Source organism: Kogia breviceps, chromosome 2 (assembly GCF_026419965.1).
Source record: "Kogia breviceps isolate mKogBre1 chromosome 2, mKogBre1 haplotype 1, whole genome shotgun sequence".
Classification (NCBI taxonomy): domain Eukaryota; kingdom Metazoa; phylum Chordata; class Mammalia; order Artiodactyla; family Physeteridae; genus Kogia; species Kogia breviceps.
Window position 1 is genome coordinate 72,724,113 of NC_081311.1, and position 17,660 is coordinate 72,741,772.

At 39.1% G+C, this 17,660-nt stretch overlaps 1 protein-coding gene across 3 annotated transcripts; it reads right to left on the reverse strand.

Annotated features, from left to right (window-relative positions):
• Positions 1 to 1,330: 1,330 nt before the first annotated feature.
• Positions 1,331 to 17,373, reverse strand: CDK1 (cyclin dependent kinase 1). 3 transcript variants are annotated; one of them, XM_059055095.2, is made up of 8 exons: positions 17,196 to 17,287; positions 15,086 to 15,147; positions 12,476 to 12,632; positions 11,533 to 11,656; positions 8,729 to 8,899; positions 7,150 to 7,313; positions 6,898 to 7,039; positions 1,331 to 3,915 (listed from the first exon to the last, which is right to left on the reverse strand). In XM_059055095.2, exons 2-8 carry the CDS (start codon positions 15,120 to 15,122, stop codon positions 3,817 to 3,819), a joined length of 894 nt encoding a protein of 297 aa, XP_058911078.1. In that variant the 5' UTR covers positions 15,123 to 15,147; positions 17,196 to 17,287; the 3' UTR covers positions 1,331 to 3,816. The 3 variants fall into 3 exon arrangements, with proteins under 3 accessions (XP_058911078.1, XP_066881657.1, XP_058911079.1); XM_067025556.1 differs by lacking the exon at positions 17,196 to 17,287 and adding an exon at positions 17,306 to 17,373 and having other exon boundaries at positions 1,430 to 3,915; XM_059055096.2 differs by lacking the exon at positions 17,196 to 17,287 and adding an exon at positions 16,726 to 16,800 and having other exon boundaries at positions 1,430 to 3,915.
• Positions 17,374 to 17,660: the final 287 nt, after the last annotated feature.

Consider the following 17,660-nt stretch of genomic DNA (forward strand, 5'->3'; position numbering starts at 1 on the left):
TCAAAGGAGAAAGGAATTACCGTGTGCCAGGAACTTTACCCATATTCCCCATCTAGGGCACCTTGTGTTGCCATTTAACAGATTTAAGCACCAATTACTGTGGCAGAAGAATAGCTCTAACTGCCCAACTTTTGTAATGTATTGAAAAAAGAATATTTAGGGCATTCTGACAAGACATGTACTATATAATACATGCATGATGCCTGGCAGCCCTATCTACATCCCTCACAACAATCCTATGTATTTATATAAATAAATCCCATTTATTATCTCCATGGTGCAATTGAGGAGATAGATTCAGAGATGTTGAGTGACTTATCCAAGGCTACAGACAGAATTGTCAGAACTGGGAACCAAGCTCCAATATGGCTCTAAAACTGGAATCTTTACATCACACCTTTCACTCTTCTCAATTCTCAATGACAATGGAAGATTTAGGTTCGAATTCCAGTTCGACCTCTAAATGTATGCCTGGCTCTAGGCCAGTTTCTCCTTCTGCACTTCTGTGCTTCCTCTGCAAATAAGCTGACCAAATAGCTAGGTTTCTGTTCAGTTCTCTAGACTTCTGAGAACTACCCAGGCAGTGATTCTCAAAGTGTGGTCCCCGGATCATCAGCAACATCACCTGGGAACTTGTTAAGAAGTTATATTCGTGGCTATGCAGCATGTACTGAATCACACTCTGGGGATGGTCCAGAAATCTCTTAACAAGCTCTCCAGGAGACCCTAATTCAGCATTCTAAGGAATGCTGGTATTGGGATACCTTTTTTCCTCCTCAACAAGTCTATGACTCTCAATGCACCTCTTCTGAAGCTTTTAAGGCATCTTAGAAACTTGATATTTACATGACAGCATGGGACTAAAAACGTCTAGTCTTGCTTCCAAATACTTCATTAAACTTCACTCCTTTCTCCAAAGGGTCTAAAGTTACAATCCCTGTCAGTACCATTAATATCCCACCTGAGCCTTCTACTAGATGCTATTTTTAGGTCGGAAGTACCTCACTCTTCAGGGACTTTCACCCTTTATCCCTCCATCCCTCACTTTCCCTTTAATCATTCAATACTCTATCCATCTTGTCCCAGACTTATTTAAACAATGCCCACTACTCTCTTAACTCCATAGCCCACAAACATCTTTAATTTTCTCTACTCTGTCCACAAAATGCAAAATGATCCTAGGGTCCTATGGAACCTCACTGACTTCAGTTTGAATATGGCAACATTTAAAAGGGGTGGAACTGAAGTTGACCTATTATGAACTAGTTTGCTAAAGGCACTAAAGTGGAAGTGTATTCCACCTAGTAGAACTTTCAAGTCTCCTTAAGCACTTTAAAAATCATTGTTTATTAATTAAAAATAATTTTAGTATGTTAATCCAAGTCCCCAAAAGACCTTTTATTAACTCTAAAACACTATCATTTTTTTCAAACATTTAATTCACATATGCCATGTCCACATATAAATTAGTAAGATTTTACTACAAATTATGTATTGCCTTCTTTGCACCATTACTGCCTATATATTTTAACTTTAACAGCAACAACAAAAACCCTTCTCTAAAGCCTACGGACAATGAGAAGATAGAGCAATTGTCATAGTATACAGAAGTCTTCCATTGGTGATGAAATATACAACCTTCTCCCCTCACTAAAGAGTACAGCCTGAAACAGAAATAGAACAAGTTAAAGATAATGCAAGACGACATGAAGTTTTAAGACAACTAAAACTAAATGTCGGTCCAAAGTTGTTAAACTCACCACCAACTGGTGATAACTGGCTACATCAGAATCACCTTGGGGAAATTTTGAAAAGAGACAAATTTTCAATTTCAGAATTGTTCAGGGTAGGACCAGAATTGGCCTCAGGTGTTTCTAGCAGACAACAAATACAAGAACTATTGGCTCAGGGAAAAGATCCACTTTAAAATTAATCAGAGCACCATAGCACAAGCCAATGTAAAAATACGCATGAGATGAGGACCCAATTCAGTAGCTCTTCACCCAGTCAGTGAAGCTGACGTAAGCACTCTACTCGGGACTACACAGATAGCTGGAGCAGGATGGAAAGGAGGTCACTCATTACAGCAACTGTTGGCAGTGTTCTACCATCTCATTTCCCTGGTCCCCTAAGTAGGTTCTCAATGGATGACTTACTGACTTTTCAAACAATTAGACTGCATGGAACTATAGCAGTGAGGATGCTGCTGCTTCTGCCAAGTCCACAAGGCCCCAAACATTGGTGACACCAGGGCATCTATATAGTATTGAAACAAAAATACCAAGAAATAACTATATAAGACACACCGATAGTTGCGGGGGTGAGGGCGGGGGGAAGGGTATCATTGATCAATGCTGATCCTGAACCGCTAAAGGGCTGCAATGCACAATTTGAAAAGTAGACTCACTTCAATACTTCCCTTCATAGGTAAGAAAACACAATTCTGTAGATACACCATTTCACCATCTTAATTAAATCTTTGGTGTGACCTTTCAGGTAACAAATTCCCGCCATGAAATCTCCCCACAGTTATGACCTCAAATGATTTCCAAGCTCTGCATTCCCTTACTGCAGGCTGGCTTCCACCAAAGGACCTAGAACAAGGCCACTAAACCTCTCAACTTATAAGCCCTGTTGCCAAAGAAAGTGACCCATCCTTTCTCCTCAAGTGCAAAAATTCTAAGACAACAAGATTAGGTAGATCACCCATTACATGTTCAATCAACTGGATCAGTCACACAAGAATGCCCATTCTAGCCATAGGTAACCAGAAGGAAAAATAGAGTATATGGGCAGACAATGCATAGATGTACACTAAAAATGATAAAACTATTTTCAGAGACATTTCTCTTGGCTATAACAAATAAATTAGCCTGCTTACGGGTAAAAGTCACAATGAGCAGCATTATTAATTAAACAATTCCCAAAGCTAGTGATTTTAGCTAAATAATTTTACATTAGAACCTTCTAAGAAGGCTGCTAATAAACTAAACTATGTCAAAATTTACAAACCGAGTTTTAAAGTCAGGCTTGAAAGCCAAGATAAGCAATTCCTTCGTATAGTTATTACCTCTGACCACGGCACAAGAATTCACTCAGACTTTCAAAATAACTTTCATAACCTACCTAAAAATAGGAAAGCTCATAAATTTTCTAAACTGTTCTTCCCTGCTGTGGACAGCCCTTAATCTCTGACTGTAAAACTTAGCAAACTTTGGCATACGCTAATGTTAGTTTTATAAGTTACTAAAAACCTCTCTAAATTAAGCATCAGTTCTCAAATCTGGATAGTTTTCTCATCTGAATGCCTAAACATTTAGGTCACGAATTGAAATACCAGTAGAAAAATATTCATCTTTGGGCAGGTTGTAGAGTTACCACATGGCAAGAAACTGACAAGAAAATTTAAACATTCAGAGCATAAAAATACTTCAAAGCATTATGAATTTTCAACTTAGCACACTTTCCTAAAGTTTAGTATTTCCAACTACAGGAAAAGCAGACTGCTGTAGGATTTTAGATGATTTAAGCTAACTCAAATTTTTCCCAATTCCTGACATCAATACTAGATTTATATAGTTTTATTATAGTAACAAATAGTTGTTACGGTGGGATCTACAAACATATACAGAATTATTATATTTAAATTCATATAGAACAGTATTTACATTTTTAAGTTACACTTTTGAAATCAGAAGATGAGACACAGCTTAAATTTTACAACAAAGAAAAGAAAAATACACAAGACAAAAACAGTTAACAGTAAAAATACAGCTATCTGTTCTTGACACAACACATGGAAACTCTGTCAGAAAGCTACATCTTCTTAATTTGATTGTCCAAATCATTAAAGTATGGATGATTCAGTGCGATTTTGCCAGAAATTCGTTTGGCAGGATCATAGACTAACATTTTCTGTGGGAGGAAAAAGATTTTTTAAAAGGTTATTTAAGAAATAAACCATTTAAAAAAATCTCCAAAAAGCCTTACTTTTCTACCAATAAGCCATAAGCTAATAATTTTAATGAAAAACTACTAAATGAACATTTCTGTTAGTTTCATACCAAACCACATAAATGTCTTACTTCACCCCCAGCTCTAAATAATCTATTCCTTAAATCAGAGATATCTTGATAACCTCTTTTTGCTATAAATTATGGTTTAAGACACAAGCATTCAGATACCTTTAAAACCAAGGCATAAATTTAAGAAAGATTATCTAGTTAATTATATTTACTTTGAGAATTAAATGGCCCTCTGAGTTATTTACAGCATTCCTGAAGTGGTGGCAATTAACTATAGAGGTTTCTAATGTAGCTTCCAGCAAGTTCCAAATAAAAACAAAACCAGAGTGCAATGTGTTATAAACATAGTTTAAATGAGTCACTAAATGAATTATGGTCAGACAACCTAGTATTAAAGTTTATTTACACATTAAAAGAAAAGGCTGAATAAAGTTAAAATTTATCTTGAAGAAATATTATTAATCTTAAAGAAAACTAAATCAGTAAGCAGACCCAGAGATACTTTTACTATCTAGTTACCATCTGAGCTCTTATTTTATAGCTGGCACTCTATTAAGTGCTTTGTACGTTTCATGTTACTTAATCCTCACACAAAAAAGGTAGGAATTAGTCCCACTTTACAAATAAGAACTTTGAGGCTCAAAGAGGTTAAGGAACCTGCCCAAGTTCATGGAGTTTAAGAGTGATCAAGCTGAAATTTGAAACCAAGACTGACTTATGATTTACAGCAGTGACTGTCAACTTGGTGAGACCCTGCCCCTCAGGGGACGTGTGGCAACGTGTGGAGGCAACTGGGAGGAATGTGTTAATGGCACATCTATGGAACAGAGAACTGGGATGCTGTTAAATACCTTACAATGTACAGGACAGCCTCCAGCAGCAAAGAATGAGCTGGTCCGAGGCGTCAATACTGGCTAGACTAAGGAACCATGATTGACAGTATGATCTTCATTTCATTAACTAAAGTGAAATTCTTCACGTTCAAGAATCACGGAAGTTAAAAAGACAGACTGGGCCAGGAATACAGAAGGCCTTTTACATCATATCATCAATATTAATGTACAAACTATCTGAGTGGCAGTAAAGGATCTTGGACTGCACTTGTAAGCATGTGGGAACTCTAAGCTGAATGTGGTGGCATGATTTACAAACTGTGAAGGGGCCCAAAGATCAGTTAGAACATGTGTATGATGATATAGCAGTAGATTTTTCCCTTTGTTTAGTAACCTGTCAAAATCTTTTTTTTTTTTTTTTTTTTTTTTTTGCAATCACATTACTTGAGATTCATAAAAACTAGTCCCTTCTAAAATCCCAGTATTGGACTTCCCTGGTGGTGCAGTGGCTAAGAATCTGCCTGCCAATGCAGGGGACACAGGTTCAATCCCTGGTCCGGGAAGATCCCACATGCCGCGGAGCAACTAAGCCCGTGTCCCACAACTACTGAGCCTGCGCTCTACAGCCCGAGAGCCACAACTACTGAGCCTGTGCACCACAGCTACTGAAGCCCGTGCGCCTAGAGCCCGTGCTGTGCAACAAGAGAAGCCACCGCCAATGAGAAGCCCGCACACCGCAATGAAAAGTAACTCCCGCTCACCGCAACTAGAGAAAGCCCGCATGCAGCAACGAAGACACAATGCAGCCAAATAATAAATAAAAATAAATTAAAAAATAAGTTTAAAAAGAAATGAAAAGAAAATCCCAGTATTTAAATACTGTTCTAAAACAAATTTCCTGAGGCAGGTCTAGGACAATTTTTTATCCTAACAAATTTTTTTTGGTCTTGTTTTTAAAGAACACAACTGTTTAGTTGGGAACAGCAACGTAACAGAGTGGAAAGGTTTTAAGAACTACATTCGTCCTTCTGCTAACCTGTCTGATGTGGAAACGAGGCAAAATGAGAAATGGGAATTCATGCAGTAAAGACTTTAAAAACTAAAACGACTGTGTCTAAACTAAAAAGCAATAAATATTGAGACAAGGGCTTCCCCGGTGGCGCAGTGGTTGAGAGTCTGCCTGCCGATGCAGGGGACACGGGTTCGTGCCCCGGTCCGGGAAGATCCCACATGCCGCGGAGCGGCTGGGCCTGTGAGCCATGGCTGCTGGGCCTGTGCGTCCAGAGCCTGTGCTCCGCAACAGGAGAGGCCACAACAGTGAGGGGCCCGCATACCACAAAAAAAAACAAACAAAAAAACCCCAAAATAAATACTGAGACAAAAAAGCTGGAGAGGAAGGCCACTCCAAGTCCGCAACCTAAAGGTTTATTAACCTCATCCTCTCCTTCAGAGTACCTACAGCTACCTGTCAGATTAAAAACAAGTGAACAAGGGCTTCTCTGGTGGCGCAGTGGTTAAGAATCCGCCTACCAATTTAGGGGACACGGGTTCGAGCCCTGGTCCGGGAAGATCCCACATGCCGTGGAACAACTAAGCCCGTGTGCCACAACTACTGAGCCTGCACTCTAGAGCTCGTGAGCCACAACTACTGAAGCCCGTGCGCCTAGAGCCCGTGCTCTGCAACAAGAGAATCCACCACAATGAGAAGCCCGCACACCGCAACAAAGAGTAGAGCCCGCTCGCCACAACTAAAGAAAGCCCGCACACAGCAACGAAGACCCAACACAGCCAAATAAATAAATTTATAGATATAAAAAAGTGAACAGATGCCAAATCCTCCTCTCAAAACCACTAGCATCTTTCGTATTTAAAATGGAGCTAGTAATGTGCTCGCTTCAGCAATAAACATAACAGACATAATAGTTATGTGCCTGGCTCAGTATACGGTGGTTTTCTTCCTATTTCCTACGTGAAAGAAAGAATTAAGTACATTCAGAATCATACATAGAGTTAAAGTCAATATAAAGGGCATTCCTTACCGAGAGCAGATCCAAGCCATTCTCATCCAAGTTTTTGACATGGGATGCTAAGCTTCCTGGTTTCCACTTAGGAAATGTATTCTTATAGTCCTGTAAAGATTCCACTTCTGGCCACACTTCATTATTGGGAGTACCCAAAGCTCTAAAAAGTCACAGCAAAACAAAAACTTATGGTTAAAGTATAAACATAACTCTTGTTATATACATGTTAATTTAAAAGTTCTTAGTAGCTCAAGTATAAAACAAAAATACCTGAAAATTCTGAAGAGTTGATCAATTTCTGAATCCCCATGGAAAAGTGGTTTCTTAGTTGCTAATTCAGCAAATATGGTACCTATACTCCAAATGTCAACTGGAGTTGAGTAGCGAGCTGACCCCAGCAATACTTCTGGAGATCTATACCAGAGTGTTACTACCTATTACAAAGAAAATATCTTACTTGGAATAAATGTGGCACATTAAATTACCTAAATGTAAACATTTCTAGTTCATTAGGACTGTCCTTTAGAATGCTGCTTGACTGCCTCTGATAATAGTGTTTAAAAGTCAATTAACTATACACAATACTAAATGTTAGATAAATAATGAAGTATTTCTAAGTTATATTCATTAGGGGGGAAAAGAAAAAAGCATACCAAGTCTTTTCAAATCATTAAAATGTGAGGATCAAAATAGTCAAGATAGCCTTCACTTACAAAAAAAAAAAAAAAGCCCAATGATAATGGATTTGGGGTTGACACTGTACAAGTTCATGTTCTGATTACATGCTAAAATCACAACTAAGTCAAACAGCAGTTTATTAGTGGTCTAGCACCAATCTACTATTTTAGCATATCTAATTTATCACATTGGAGGTCAGTGGCATATGTTTAAGCCAATGGATACCAAATAATCTTTATTTATAGAGCCAAGGGAAAAATGATAAAAAGGAATAATTAAAAGAAGCCAAGACATCTGACCAGATCAGCACTGTCATTAAGTTTTTTTTTTTTTTTTTTTTTTTTTTTTTTGCGGTACGCAGGCCTCTCACTGTTGTGGCCTCTCCTGTTGCGGAACACAGGCTCTGGACGCACAGGCTCAGCGGCCTTGGCTCACGGGCCCAGCCGCTCAGCGGCATGTGGGATCCTCCCGGACCTGGGCACGAACCCGTGTCCCCTGCATCAGGAGGCTGACTCTCAACCACGGTGCCACCAGGGAAGCCCAGTCATTAAGTTTTGATCTGGAGGAAGTCTTTGGGCAGAAGGTTAGACAACTCCACAGAAGACAAGGTTTCCCAATAATCCTTAACTATGTAAGTCAACATTCTCTTTCCCTCCAGAAATAGCAAACAAAATACCAAGTCATCAGTATAACACAGACAAAACTTGGTTATATTTAGAGGCTTCTAAATGCATCTGAAACAGTAGCATTTAAGCAACAAAATCTGTCTTTTAACCAATCTTATTGTTTGAAGAGAGGATCCAATCAAGAGACAGAAATCTCATGGTAATTTGAATGGGGAAAGTTTACTGTAAAGGATTAGTAACTATAACAGAGGATTGGAAGATTCAGAGATTGACTAGTAAGAATAATGACTCCTTCCTGTAATGCCTCTCCAGCAACCCCTACTGTCAAAGCGTAACATCATAGCAACTGGCAAAAGAAAAATACTCAAAAGGTTCCAGATACATTTTCACATAGCAGGCAATGAAGGATGACTTTGGAGCACAGAGGCAATAAACTGATACTGGCACAGAGTGGAAATCTTTCTGACTGAGTATTTCTTTCTTGACTTAAAGAATATAGAAAACAATCCAGCAATCACACTTAACAAAAGCACCAAAAAACATACCTCATGTGTATATACTCTAATAGGTATTCCAAAAGCTCTGGCAAGGCCAAAATCTGCCAGTTTAATGGTTCCTTTATCATCAATCAATAGATTTTGAGGTTTTAAGTCTCTGTGTAGAACTCTTCTAGAGTGACAAAACACAATCCCTTGTAGGATTTGGTACAAATAACTCTGGAAGAAGGAACCATAAGTTAGAAACTTAACCATACCATTTAACGATTTTCTAAATAATCTTGGTGGCTTTCTTTCAAAGACATAAGAAATTATAATGCGGAGAAATAAACAATTTACCAAAAAAGTTCTCAGGCCATTTGAGACTAACAGGAAGTATTTGGGAGTGGGAAGCCCATTTCTATAAGGTACCATGTTTGTATACCTATGACAAAGATATTCACTTTATGGGCACATCTTTATGAACTCACTTATTCTTCTTTTAGTTATTTTGGTCCCTAATTCTTTTTTTTTTTTCCCAGTACGCGGGCCTCTCACTGTTGTGGTCTCTCCCGTTGCGGAGCACAGGCTCCGGACATGCAGGCTCAGCGGCCATGGCTCACTGGCCTCGCTGCTCCGCGGCATGCGGGATCCTCCCGGACCGGGGCACGAACCCATGTCCCCTGCATCGGCAGGCGGACTCTCAACCACTGCGCCACCAGGGAAGCCCTGGTCCCTAATTCTTAAGTCATAAGTTGGTTTTCTATATAGAAATTTTCTTAAACTTTTGTTTTATATAATTATAGCAACTCTATTTCTACCTTGAATAAGGTTAGTCTTTTCCATTTCAGCCTTTTATCTTTACATATTCATTTCCTCTTTGGAGACATTGGTCACAGACTCCAAAAGAAACAACAAAGAGAATATTATGACTGTGTATTTAAAGAGATACAATTATTGCAAAATGCTGTTTGGTAAGTTCAGAGAAGTGTTTTATAAGATACTTGTTGCCAAGACAATGTAATTAACATTTGAAGCAACATGGATATTACAGAAATAGAAAATATACATAGTTACAGTACTGACTTATAAAGTTCAAAATTATAAAATACATAAAATCAATCAGTTGGAACAACTGGCTAGCCATTTGGAAAAAAATTAAGAACCCTCGTTCTTACACCAAAATAAACCTTTGATCCATCTAGAATTTAAGACAAAAGTAGGGGGTGCGGGTAATCTACTAGAAAAACATTGTCATGTATTGTTCTAATACATGTGATCTTTGAGTGAGGAAGACTTAAATAAGACATAAAAAAAATCTCAAAGTCCAAAAGTCATGTATAAGATTATTAAATTATAAAAATTACTAACGGTATACTCCATTAACAAATCAAAAGACCAAAAAAAGGAATAAAAGAACTATTATCAACATGTTACCGATAAGAGGCTCTTAGAAACCAGTGAAAAAATATCCTAACAGGATCATCAGTGAAGAATACATATAGGCTGTTTATAAAATGGCTAAGAAGCGAAAAAAGGTTAAATGACATGCAAAATGATATTAGTCTTTTTCACATAATAGAATATTATCAAAAAGATTGATAAAAACAAGTTTCTATAGTGAGGTATTAAAGGAAAATACACACCATGATGTTTAAGAGTATATTGCTCTAATTTTTTAGAGGGCAAATGGCACTCTCTATCAAGATTTTAAGTGTAAATAAACATCTTCAACCCATTGATTCCACCTGTGAGAATCCATCCTATAAAGATATATATGAAGATATAAAGATATTCACTGCAGCACTGATCATAAGGGCATGAATCACCAACTTGGAAAACAATTTCAATGTCCACCAGTGTGGAACTGGTTTACATAACTGTATCAAAAATTAGGAAGACATCTTGAACAAAATGGAATTGAAGAAAAAATGATAGTGGGGATTTCCCTACGAGGTGATATTACAAGGAATACTCATTACAGTTACGTTAAGATATAGATGGATGTCAAAAATAATGTTTCTGAGTAAAAAAAAAAAAAAAAAAATAGAAAGACAGGTAGACCTATGGTCGAATAATGTTTTACACAGAAAAAGGGAAAGTAATGCATATATATATATAAAAATATATATATAAACCCATTTTTATAAAAACAGTATATATATATATAAACATACAAAGTTGACATATGAGTATATCTAAGATTACTAATAAAACAATGGCTACACAGGGAGATCAGCTCCATGCTTTGTGACCACCTAGAGGGGTAGGATAGGGAGGGTGGGAGAGAGACGCAAGAGGGAGGAGATATGGGGATATATGTATAAGTATAGCTGATTCACTTTGTTATACAGCAGAAACTAACACACCATTGTAAAGCAATTATACTCCAATAAAGACTGAGGGGTTTGGTAGAGATGGTGTAAGGATAATTACACATTTAAAATTTGAATGAAATTTAATGTCTAAAATAAATTAACCAAAATATATTCAAAACCAGAATAAAATGAAACCGCCTGCCACCATCACCCTGCCCCAGGCTTTTGCTACTTTGTTTTACACGTACCTGACTGCCAAATAAAGACCAGAATATCTTAGCTTCCAACAATGTAATATGTACTTATTACTTTTATGTTATCTCAGGCACTACTTTTCACTTTACAACTAGAAGCACTATCTAGTAATAAAATGGGTAACCATTAACAACCTAACCCATAGACTAACTGTGTGGGAGAAAACGAAATACTATTTTCTTCTTGTTCTACTCTCTAACATTTTCCAAGCACATTTTCATGAAACACAGGGACTTCTACAGAGTAAACACTTTACATTCACAGTGGAAAAATACTAATAAAATTTGGTAAGATTCTTACCTTAACAAGTGAAGGATCCATGAACTGACCAGGAGGGATAGAATCCAAGTATTTCTTGAGATCCATGGAAAGGAATTCAAAGATGAGATATAACCTGGAATCCTGCATAAGCACATCTTGAAGACTGAAGAATAAAATAATTATATGAAAATTTAAAACTCTAACATTTTTGACCTCTCACAAAACAAAACTATTTCTATACATTTCACAGTCGCTGTTACAAAAAGTAGGGCCATAAGAAATTTTACTATACTGTTTTGGGAAAGAAGAGGTGGTAGCTTCCCTAGTTGTGAAAACCATAGCACTAAACTAGAATTTGAGAAAGGAACCTCAGGGCAGCAATTGAAAATTAATCATATTATATTAGGCTCTAACTGGCAAGCGGCTTCTACTCCAGAAGAACGTTTCTAGGTTGACTGCTTGTTGCTCAGAGCTTGTCTTTCCATTGAGGTAAATAGAAACAAACCTTAGAGTAGTATCTGACCTTACTAGTTGCTCACTATCTCTAGCCCCAGAAAAATGCAGTTAAATCCTAATTTGGAAAGATGCCAGTCCAAATACTTGGAAAGAAAAACTTTTTCTTCATCTGACCTATCTACCTGTCTCAGGTCTCTGATTAAGGAGGAGTCTTTAAGGATCAGAGCTCTTAGAGTGGGAGTGGTGTCAGAGCTCTGTGAAAAGGACTTCCTCTTCTCCCTTGACCAGTTTACCCTGATTTTCCAGCCCCCACTACTAATCTTTATCACCAAGCTCCTCTAACTCTGTTCCTGCTTTACCAGCCTCTTTTTTTCTATGCCCAGCATTCTCAATGAACAAAAATAGCAGGGTTCTAGTCAGCTCAGCAAGGTTAGACCAGAAATTAAGCAAATATAAGTTTCCATAATGAAATTCACATTTGAAATAGTATGCAGAAAATGATTCAAATTCAGATATTACACCATACCTGACTATATTTGGATGACGAAGTTCTTTTAATAGAGATATTTCCCGAATTGCAGTACTAGGAACTCCTTCCTCTTCACTTTCTAGTCTGATTTTCTTCATGGCTACCACTTGACCTGTAGTTTTGTGTCTACCCTTATACACAACTCCATAGGTACCTGTAATAGACAAAGTGTCTGCTATGTGACAACCTCCACAAACTAAAAGATTTTTAAAATGATTGAATCCCATAAGGTGTCACATGAGAGAAATGTCTGCTGTGGCCAGATGGGAAGCATCTTAGTCAAAATTATACCCTCATCACTTCCAAAACAACACTGAAGGTAACTAAAACCTATCATGTCTGTAGTTTAGAGAATTCATATAGTCATCACAGGTTTCCCATACATTTAAATTACCAGTAATTTTCCAGCACATTTTAAAGAAAAAGGATCGTTTGCAGATTGGAATGTATCCCCTGTCAAATATCCTACCTGGCAACAAGGTAGGCATAAAATACAGTATAAAGATTTGGGCTCAGGAAATATTACTAACAGGAGTCACTGTGACACTTTCAGAAAACTTCATATAGAGTGCTTCATACATTTCAAATATATAGTCAACAATCCTCATCTAGAAAAGAATGAGGATAAAATATTTTATTAAACATTTGATCTATTCAAGCTCATATTATCTACTATATAGCAGAAAGCCTCACATCCATTTGGAAGTTGAGAACACTGATTCTGATATGTGGGCTTCAGATAATGAGCAACAATGTCAATATGGACATTGACAGGGATCCTGGAGTGGATCCCACTCAGGAAGATCAGTCATTTGCATAATATAGTCAAATAAACTGTTAATGATAAATTCAGAACTGGTTTTTTTTTTTTTTTTTTTTGCAGTACGTGGGCCTCTCGCTGTTGTGGCCTCTCCCGTTGCGGAGCACAGGCTCCGGACGCGCAGGCTCAGCGGCCATGGCTCACGGGCCCGGCCACTCCGCGGCATGTGGGATCTTCCTGGATCGGGGCACGAACCGGTGTCCCCTGCATTGGCAGGCGGACTCTCAACCACTGCGCCACCAGGGAAGCCCTAGATATGCATTTAAAAAAATATATTTATTTATTTATTTGGTTGCGCTGGGTCTTAGTTTTAGCTTGCTAGTTCCTTAGTTGCAGCACACGGGCTCCTTAGTTGTGGCTTGCAAACTCTCAGTTGAGTCATGCATGTGTGATCTAGTTCCCTGAGCAGGGATCGAACCCGGGCCCCCCGCCTTGGGAGCGCAGAGTCTTAATCACTGTGCCACCAGTTAAGTTCCTTGATATGTACTGAATTGAGTTTTAGACATCACAAGTGCTCTATGTCTCTCTTCTGACTCTTTTTGAACCATATCATTCCTCAGTGAACTACTGGAATAGAGCTCTAGTTAAACAGAGCACAGTGATTCCACTGGTTAATTACCAAAAATTATTTGTGACATACAAGGTATGCGCTCTGAAATGAACTAAGCATTATAAATTTTTTAAATGTTCGATATAGACAAGTTATGGAGACTGAATGGTAAAGAGAAAAACCTTTGATCAACAAATGTTTACAGAGGGCCTACTAAATGCCAGTTAAGGTTCCACATCATGGATATAGCTATGTTCTCTACAATCTAAAAAGACATTTCCTTAAGACAGGAAGGAGTTCCAAGACTAATGTAACAACACTCAGATTTTTGTTATTCAGAAGAAACCAGAGAACAACTTTGTAATAACTGAAATAAGAGAAGTCTGGATATATTTAAGAAATGACTTGGGCTGTCAAAAACTCAATGTCAAAGGGGGAAAGTTAGGGGGACAATTCTAAATCAGGAGACATTAACCACCAAATGAAATGCATGACCCTGACTAGAACTTCAGAGTATATATGCAGAAGTATTTAGAAGTAAAGCACATAATTCCACTGCCCTAACATCCTTCCCAACACACCTACAAGATACCAATAGTGTTTTCAAAATACAAATACTGCTTTAAGCATTTAGTATTAGAAGGATGTAAGATTATTGGAAGAGGGCTGTTAGGGAGACATGTCAGAATAATTTCAATTCTCTTGAAATGTGAACATTTTTGTGTTTTATTATGTAAAGAACATATGTATTAATGCACTAATATACTGTTAGATGTACCTGAAAGATTGGATTTTTACAAATTAATTAGTTAATTGATTTTTTAATTTTTGGCTGCATTGGGTCTTCATTGCTGTGCACAGGCTTCCTCTCTAGTTGGGGCGAGCAGGGGCTACTCTTCGTTGCAGTGCGTGGGCTTCTCATTGCAGTGGCTTCTCTTGCTGCAGAGCACGGGCTCTAGGCACACGGACTTCAGTGGTTGCGGCTCGCAGGCTCTAGAGCGCAGGCTCAGTAGTTGTGGCGCTACGGGCTTAATTGCTCCACGGCATGTGGGATCATCCCAGACCAGGGCTCGAACCGGTGTCCCCTGAATTGGCAGGTGGATTCTTAACCACTGCGCCACCAGGGAAGTCCCAAAGATTGGATTTTAATGAATATTTACATGTCTTCATGTCAAGGATGTTACAGCATCATTAAATCATTTTTTAAAAATCCTTTTATATTATTAAAACCACTCACCTTCTCCAATTTTCTCTATTTTGGTATAGTCTTCCATAGTTAATCAATGGGTATGATAGATCCTAAAATGAGAGGAAAAGCTGATTTGATTACATGTCACTAACTCAAAGTGCGCTCTTACATTATTAATGAGATACTATAAGTAAAGCATTTCCCACAGTGCCTAGTGCAGTATTAATTTTCCATGAATATTAGCTATTATATTAAAACAGTAGTTAGAAGGGAAAGCACTCAAAGACTCTCCCACCCTCAAATTCACACATGGACTTACCTATTCTTCCCAAACAAATCCCAGATGTTCTCTTTATGTAACACTTCTACGGAGCACCAGTGTGTGCCAGAGTTATACCCAAATATTTTAACAAGGTTATTTGAATGAATTTGTACGGGTTTATATTTTTATGAAGATAATTTAAAAAAAATTTTTTTAAGACATGAGTAGGGAGCTAAAATGTGGTCACACTGCTTACCCATTATAGGGTTTAAAGCAGCAAAAGTGTTTCAACTTGCTCAAGTGACAGTTTTAAACTTTCTCCTGTTGTCAGCAGTCCCATAACACAAACATAACAAAAAGTTTCAAGGTACTTCTTGTAAGGTAGGAAAGATCACACTAAGCACTCTAAAAGAAAAAGTGCAATTCCACACATAAAATCTAATTGTACCCCACACAAATGTCATGAACAAAGCAAAAAACCATATACTTGAATCACAAAGAATGGTGAAAAAAAAAAGAGCTGAAATGACAACCAGATACTCAAGACTTCCTGTAAGTCTTGGCTGGTAAGTTTGCAATGAAACAATAGCTCCAGCAGCCCAAAGCATCATTTCATAATACATCACCGATGAAACCATATATAAAGGTCACTGAGCCTGAGGTTATATTGACCCTTAAAGTTGTGTTTCTCACATTCTTCTTCAAAATCATTCCAGAAATAAGTAGAGATAAATCTTTTTAAATGAACAAAATTGCACTACCCTGGCCATCTTAAAAATGGTTAATTTTACAAATGACAGTGGATGATTAGGATAATTATCTTTTCCTCAATATCCAGATGTAATATGCCTAAAGCACAATGAAATTGCTGAGCTCACTTTAAACAAATAACTGAAAAACAACCCAATTTCAAAGCTTACTCTTCCACCCTTTCCTGGTTGTAACTATTTTAAATGAAGGATGCGGCCTCAGCATACCTCTTGAATGCCCCCATGTACTTACTACCCGTGGCAGGACGTAAAATACCAACGGATTAATCCACCCAGAGACCTCCAGGTCTTTAGAGGAAGCAAGATCTGAATATTGGTAACTTTAGTATTAAATAAAAATTGATTAAAGGATTTAAAAACACACGTTTCTAACTCTCGGCATTTCTTAGATTTCCACTTTTTGCCAATTCCATAGGATGTAACCACCACCAAGCATAAAATAAAAACGACGACGACAACAACAATAAAAAATCCAAGTTCTCTAGTGTTCTATGCCTTGGCTAAGTGCTCTTAAAAGCTCTAGAAGGAAAAAAAAAAAAAAAGCTCTAGGAGGGCTAGGATCATGAGCACAGCTCTGCAAGCCAGAGAAGGCCCACAAGGTAGTTCATCCGATCGGTTTTCCGGGACAGCCTGTGATTGGGAACGGGAGCGGGTACCTGGCCCAGGTGCGGTCTTGCTTTCCACCCCCGGAAGCGTGGGCAGGACGCACCGCGGACGGACGGGAGCTGCTGGGCCGAGGGCCGAGCCTGGCACTCCGCAAGCGCTCGGTGTCGTCCAACCAAAGCACGGATTTGGCTTCAATCAGGACCCGAGAGCCTCCTCAGCCACCCGCGTGACCCCAGACTGCAACTCCAAGGCCAGGGCAACCTCAGCCCTGCCGGAGTAACCCCGCCGGGGCTGGGCTCCCACAAGCCTCCGGCTAGAGCCGGCCGGCGTCGCTCCCACGCCCAGGCCCCGGACCCCAGGTGAAGGCCCGGCCTGGCCGCACGCAGACACCAGCTGCCCAGACCCCAGCCGCCTAATTATCACCCGGTTCCGTAATACTCCCCCTCCGAGGCCCGCAAGTCGACGCCGGCCCTGCCGAGCCGACGCCCCATAGGCATGACCCTGACCCCGGCAACTCTACCCGGCTTATTATCCCCCGGCGAAAGCAGCGGCGGCTACCACGTCAGCGGCGCTCTCCCCTAACTTCCAAGCGCCAGCTTTGAAGAGAAGTGCGAGCGGTTTCAAACTCACCGCGCTAAAGGGTTCTGGATCCACCAATCAGGTAGCCCGTAGACTTTCAAAGGAGCCAATCAGGGCCTAGCTTCCCATAGGCTGGGCTTCCCTGGTGGCTAGAGCGCGAAAGGCGGAGGAAACGGCGGCTGGAGAAAAAGCAGGAGGGCGGGCGCCCACTGAGTCTGAGCGCAAGCGCCGTCTTTCATTCCAAGAAAGTGTCGTCTTACTGTTTCTAGTCATCAGAAACCTGATGTTCGCTCTGGGTTGGTTTTCTTTTTCCCTCCCAATATTGGCACAATTAAAATTTATTGTACTCAGATAGCTTATCACAAAAGCGATATTACACGTAATCCAAATCCCATTACTTTCACTT

Coding starts and splice junctions, on each gene's coding strand:
- CDK1 (XM_059055095.2), bottom strand. CDS start 15,122: ATGGAAGACTATACCAAAATAGAGAAAATTGGAGAAG. Junction 8,900..11,532: donor TGGATCCTTCACTTGTTAAG/GTAAGAATCTTA, acceptor TCCTTCTTCCAG/AGTTATTTGTACCAAATCCT. Junction 7,040..7,149: donor CAACTCTTCAGAATTTTCAG/GTATTTTTGTTT, acceptor GTGACTTTTTAG/AGCTTTGGGTACTCCCAATA.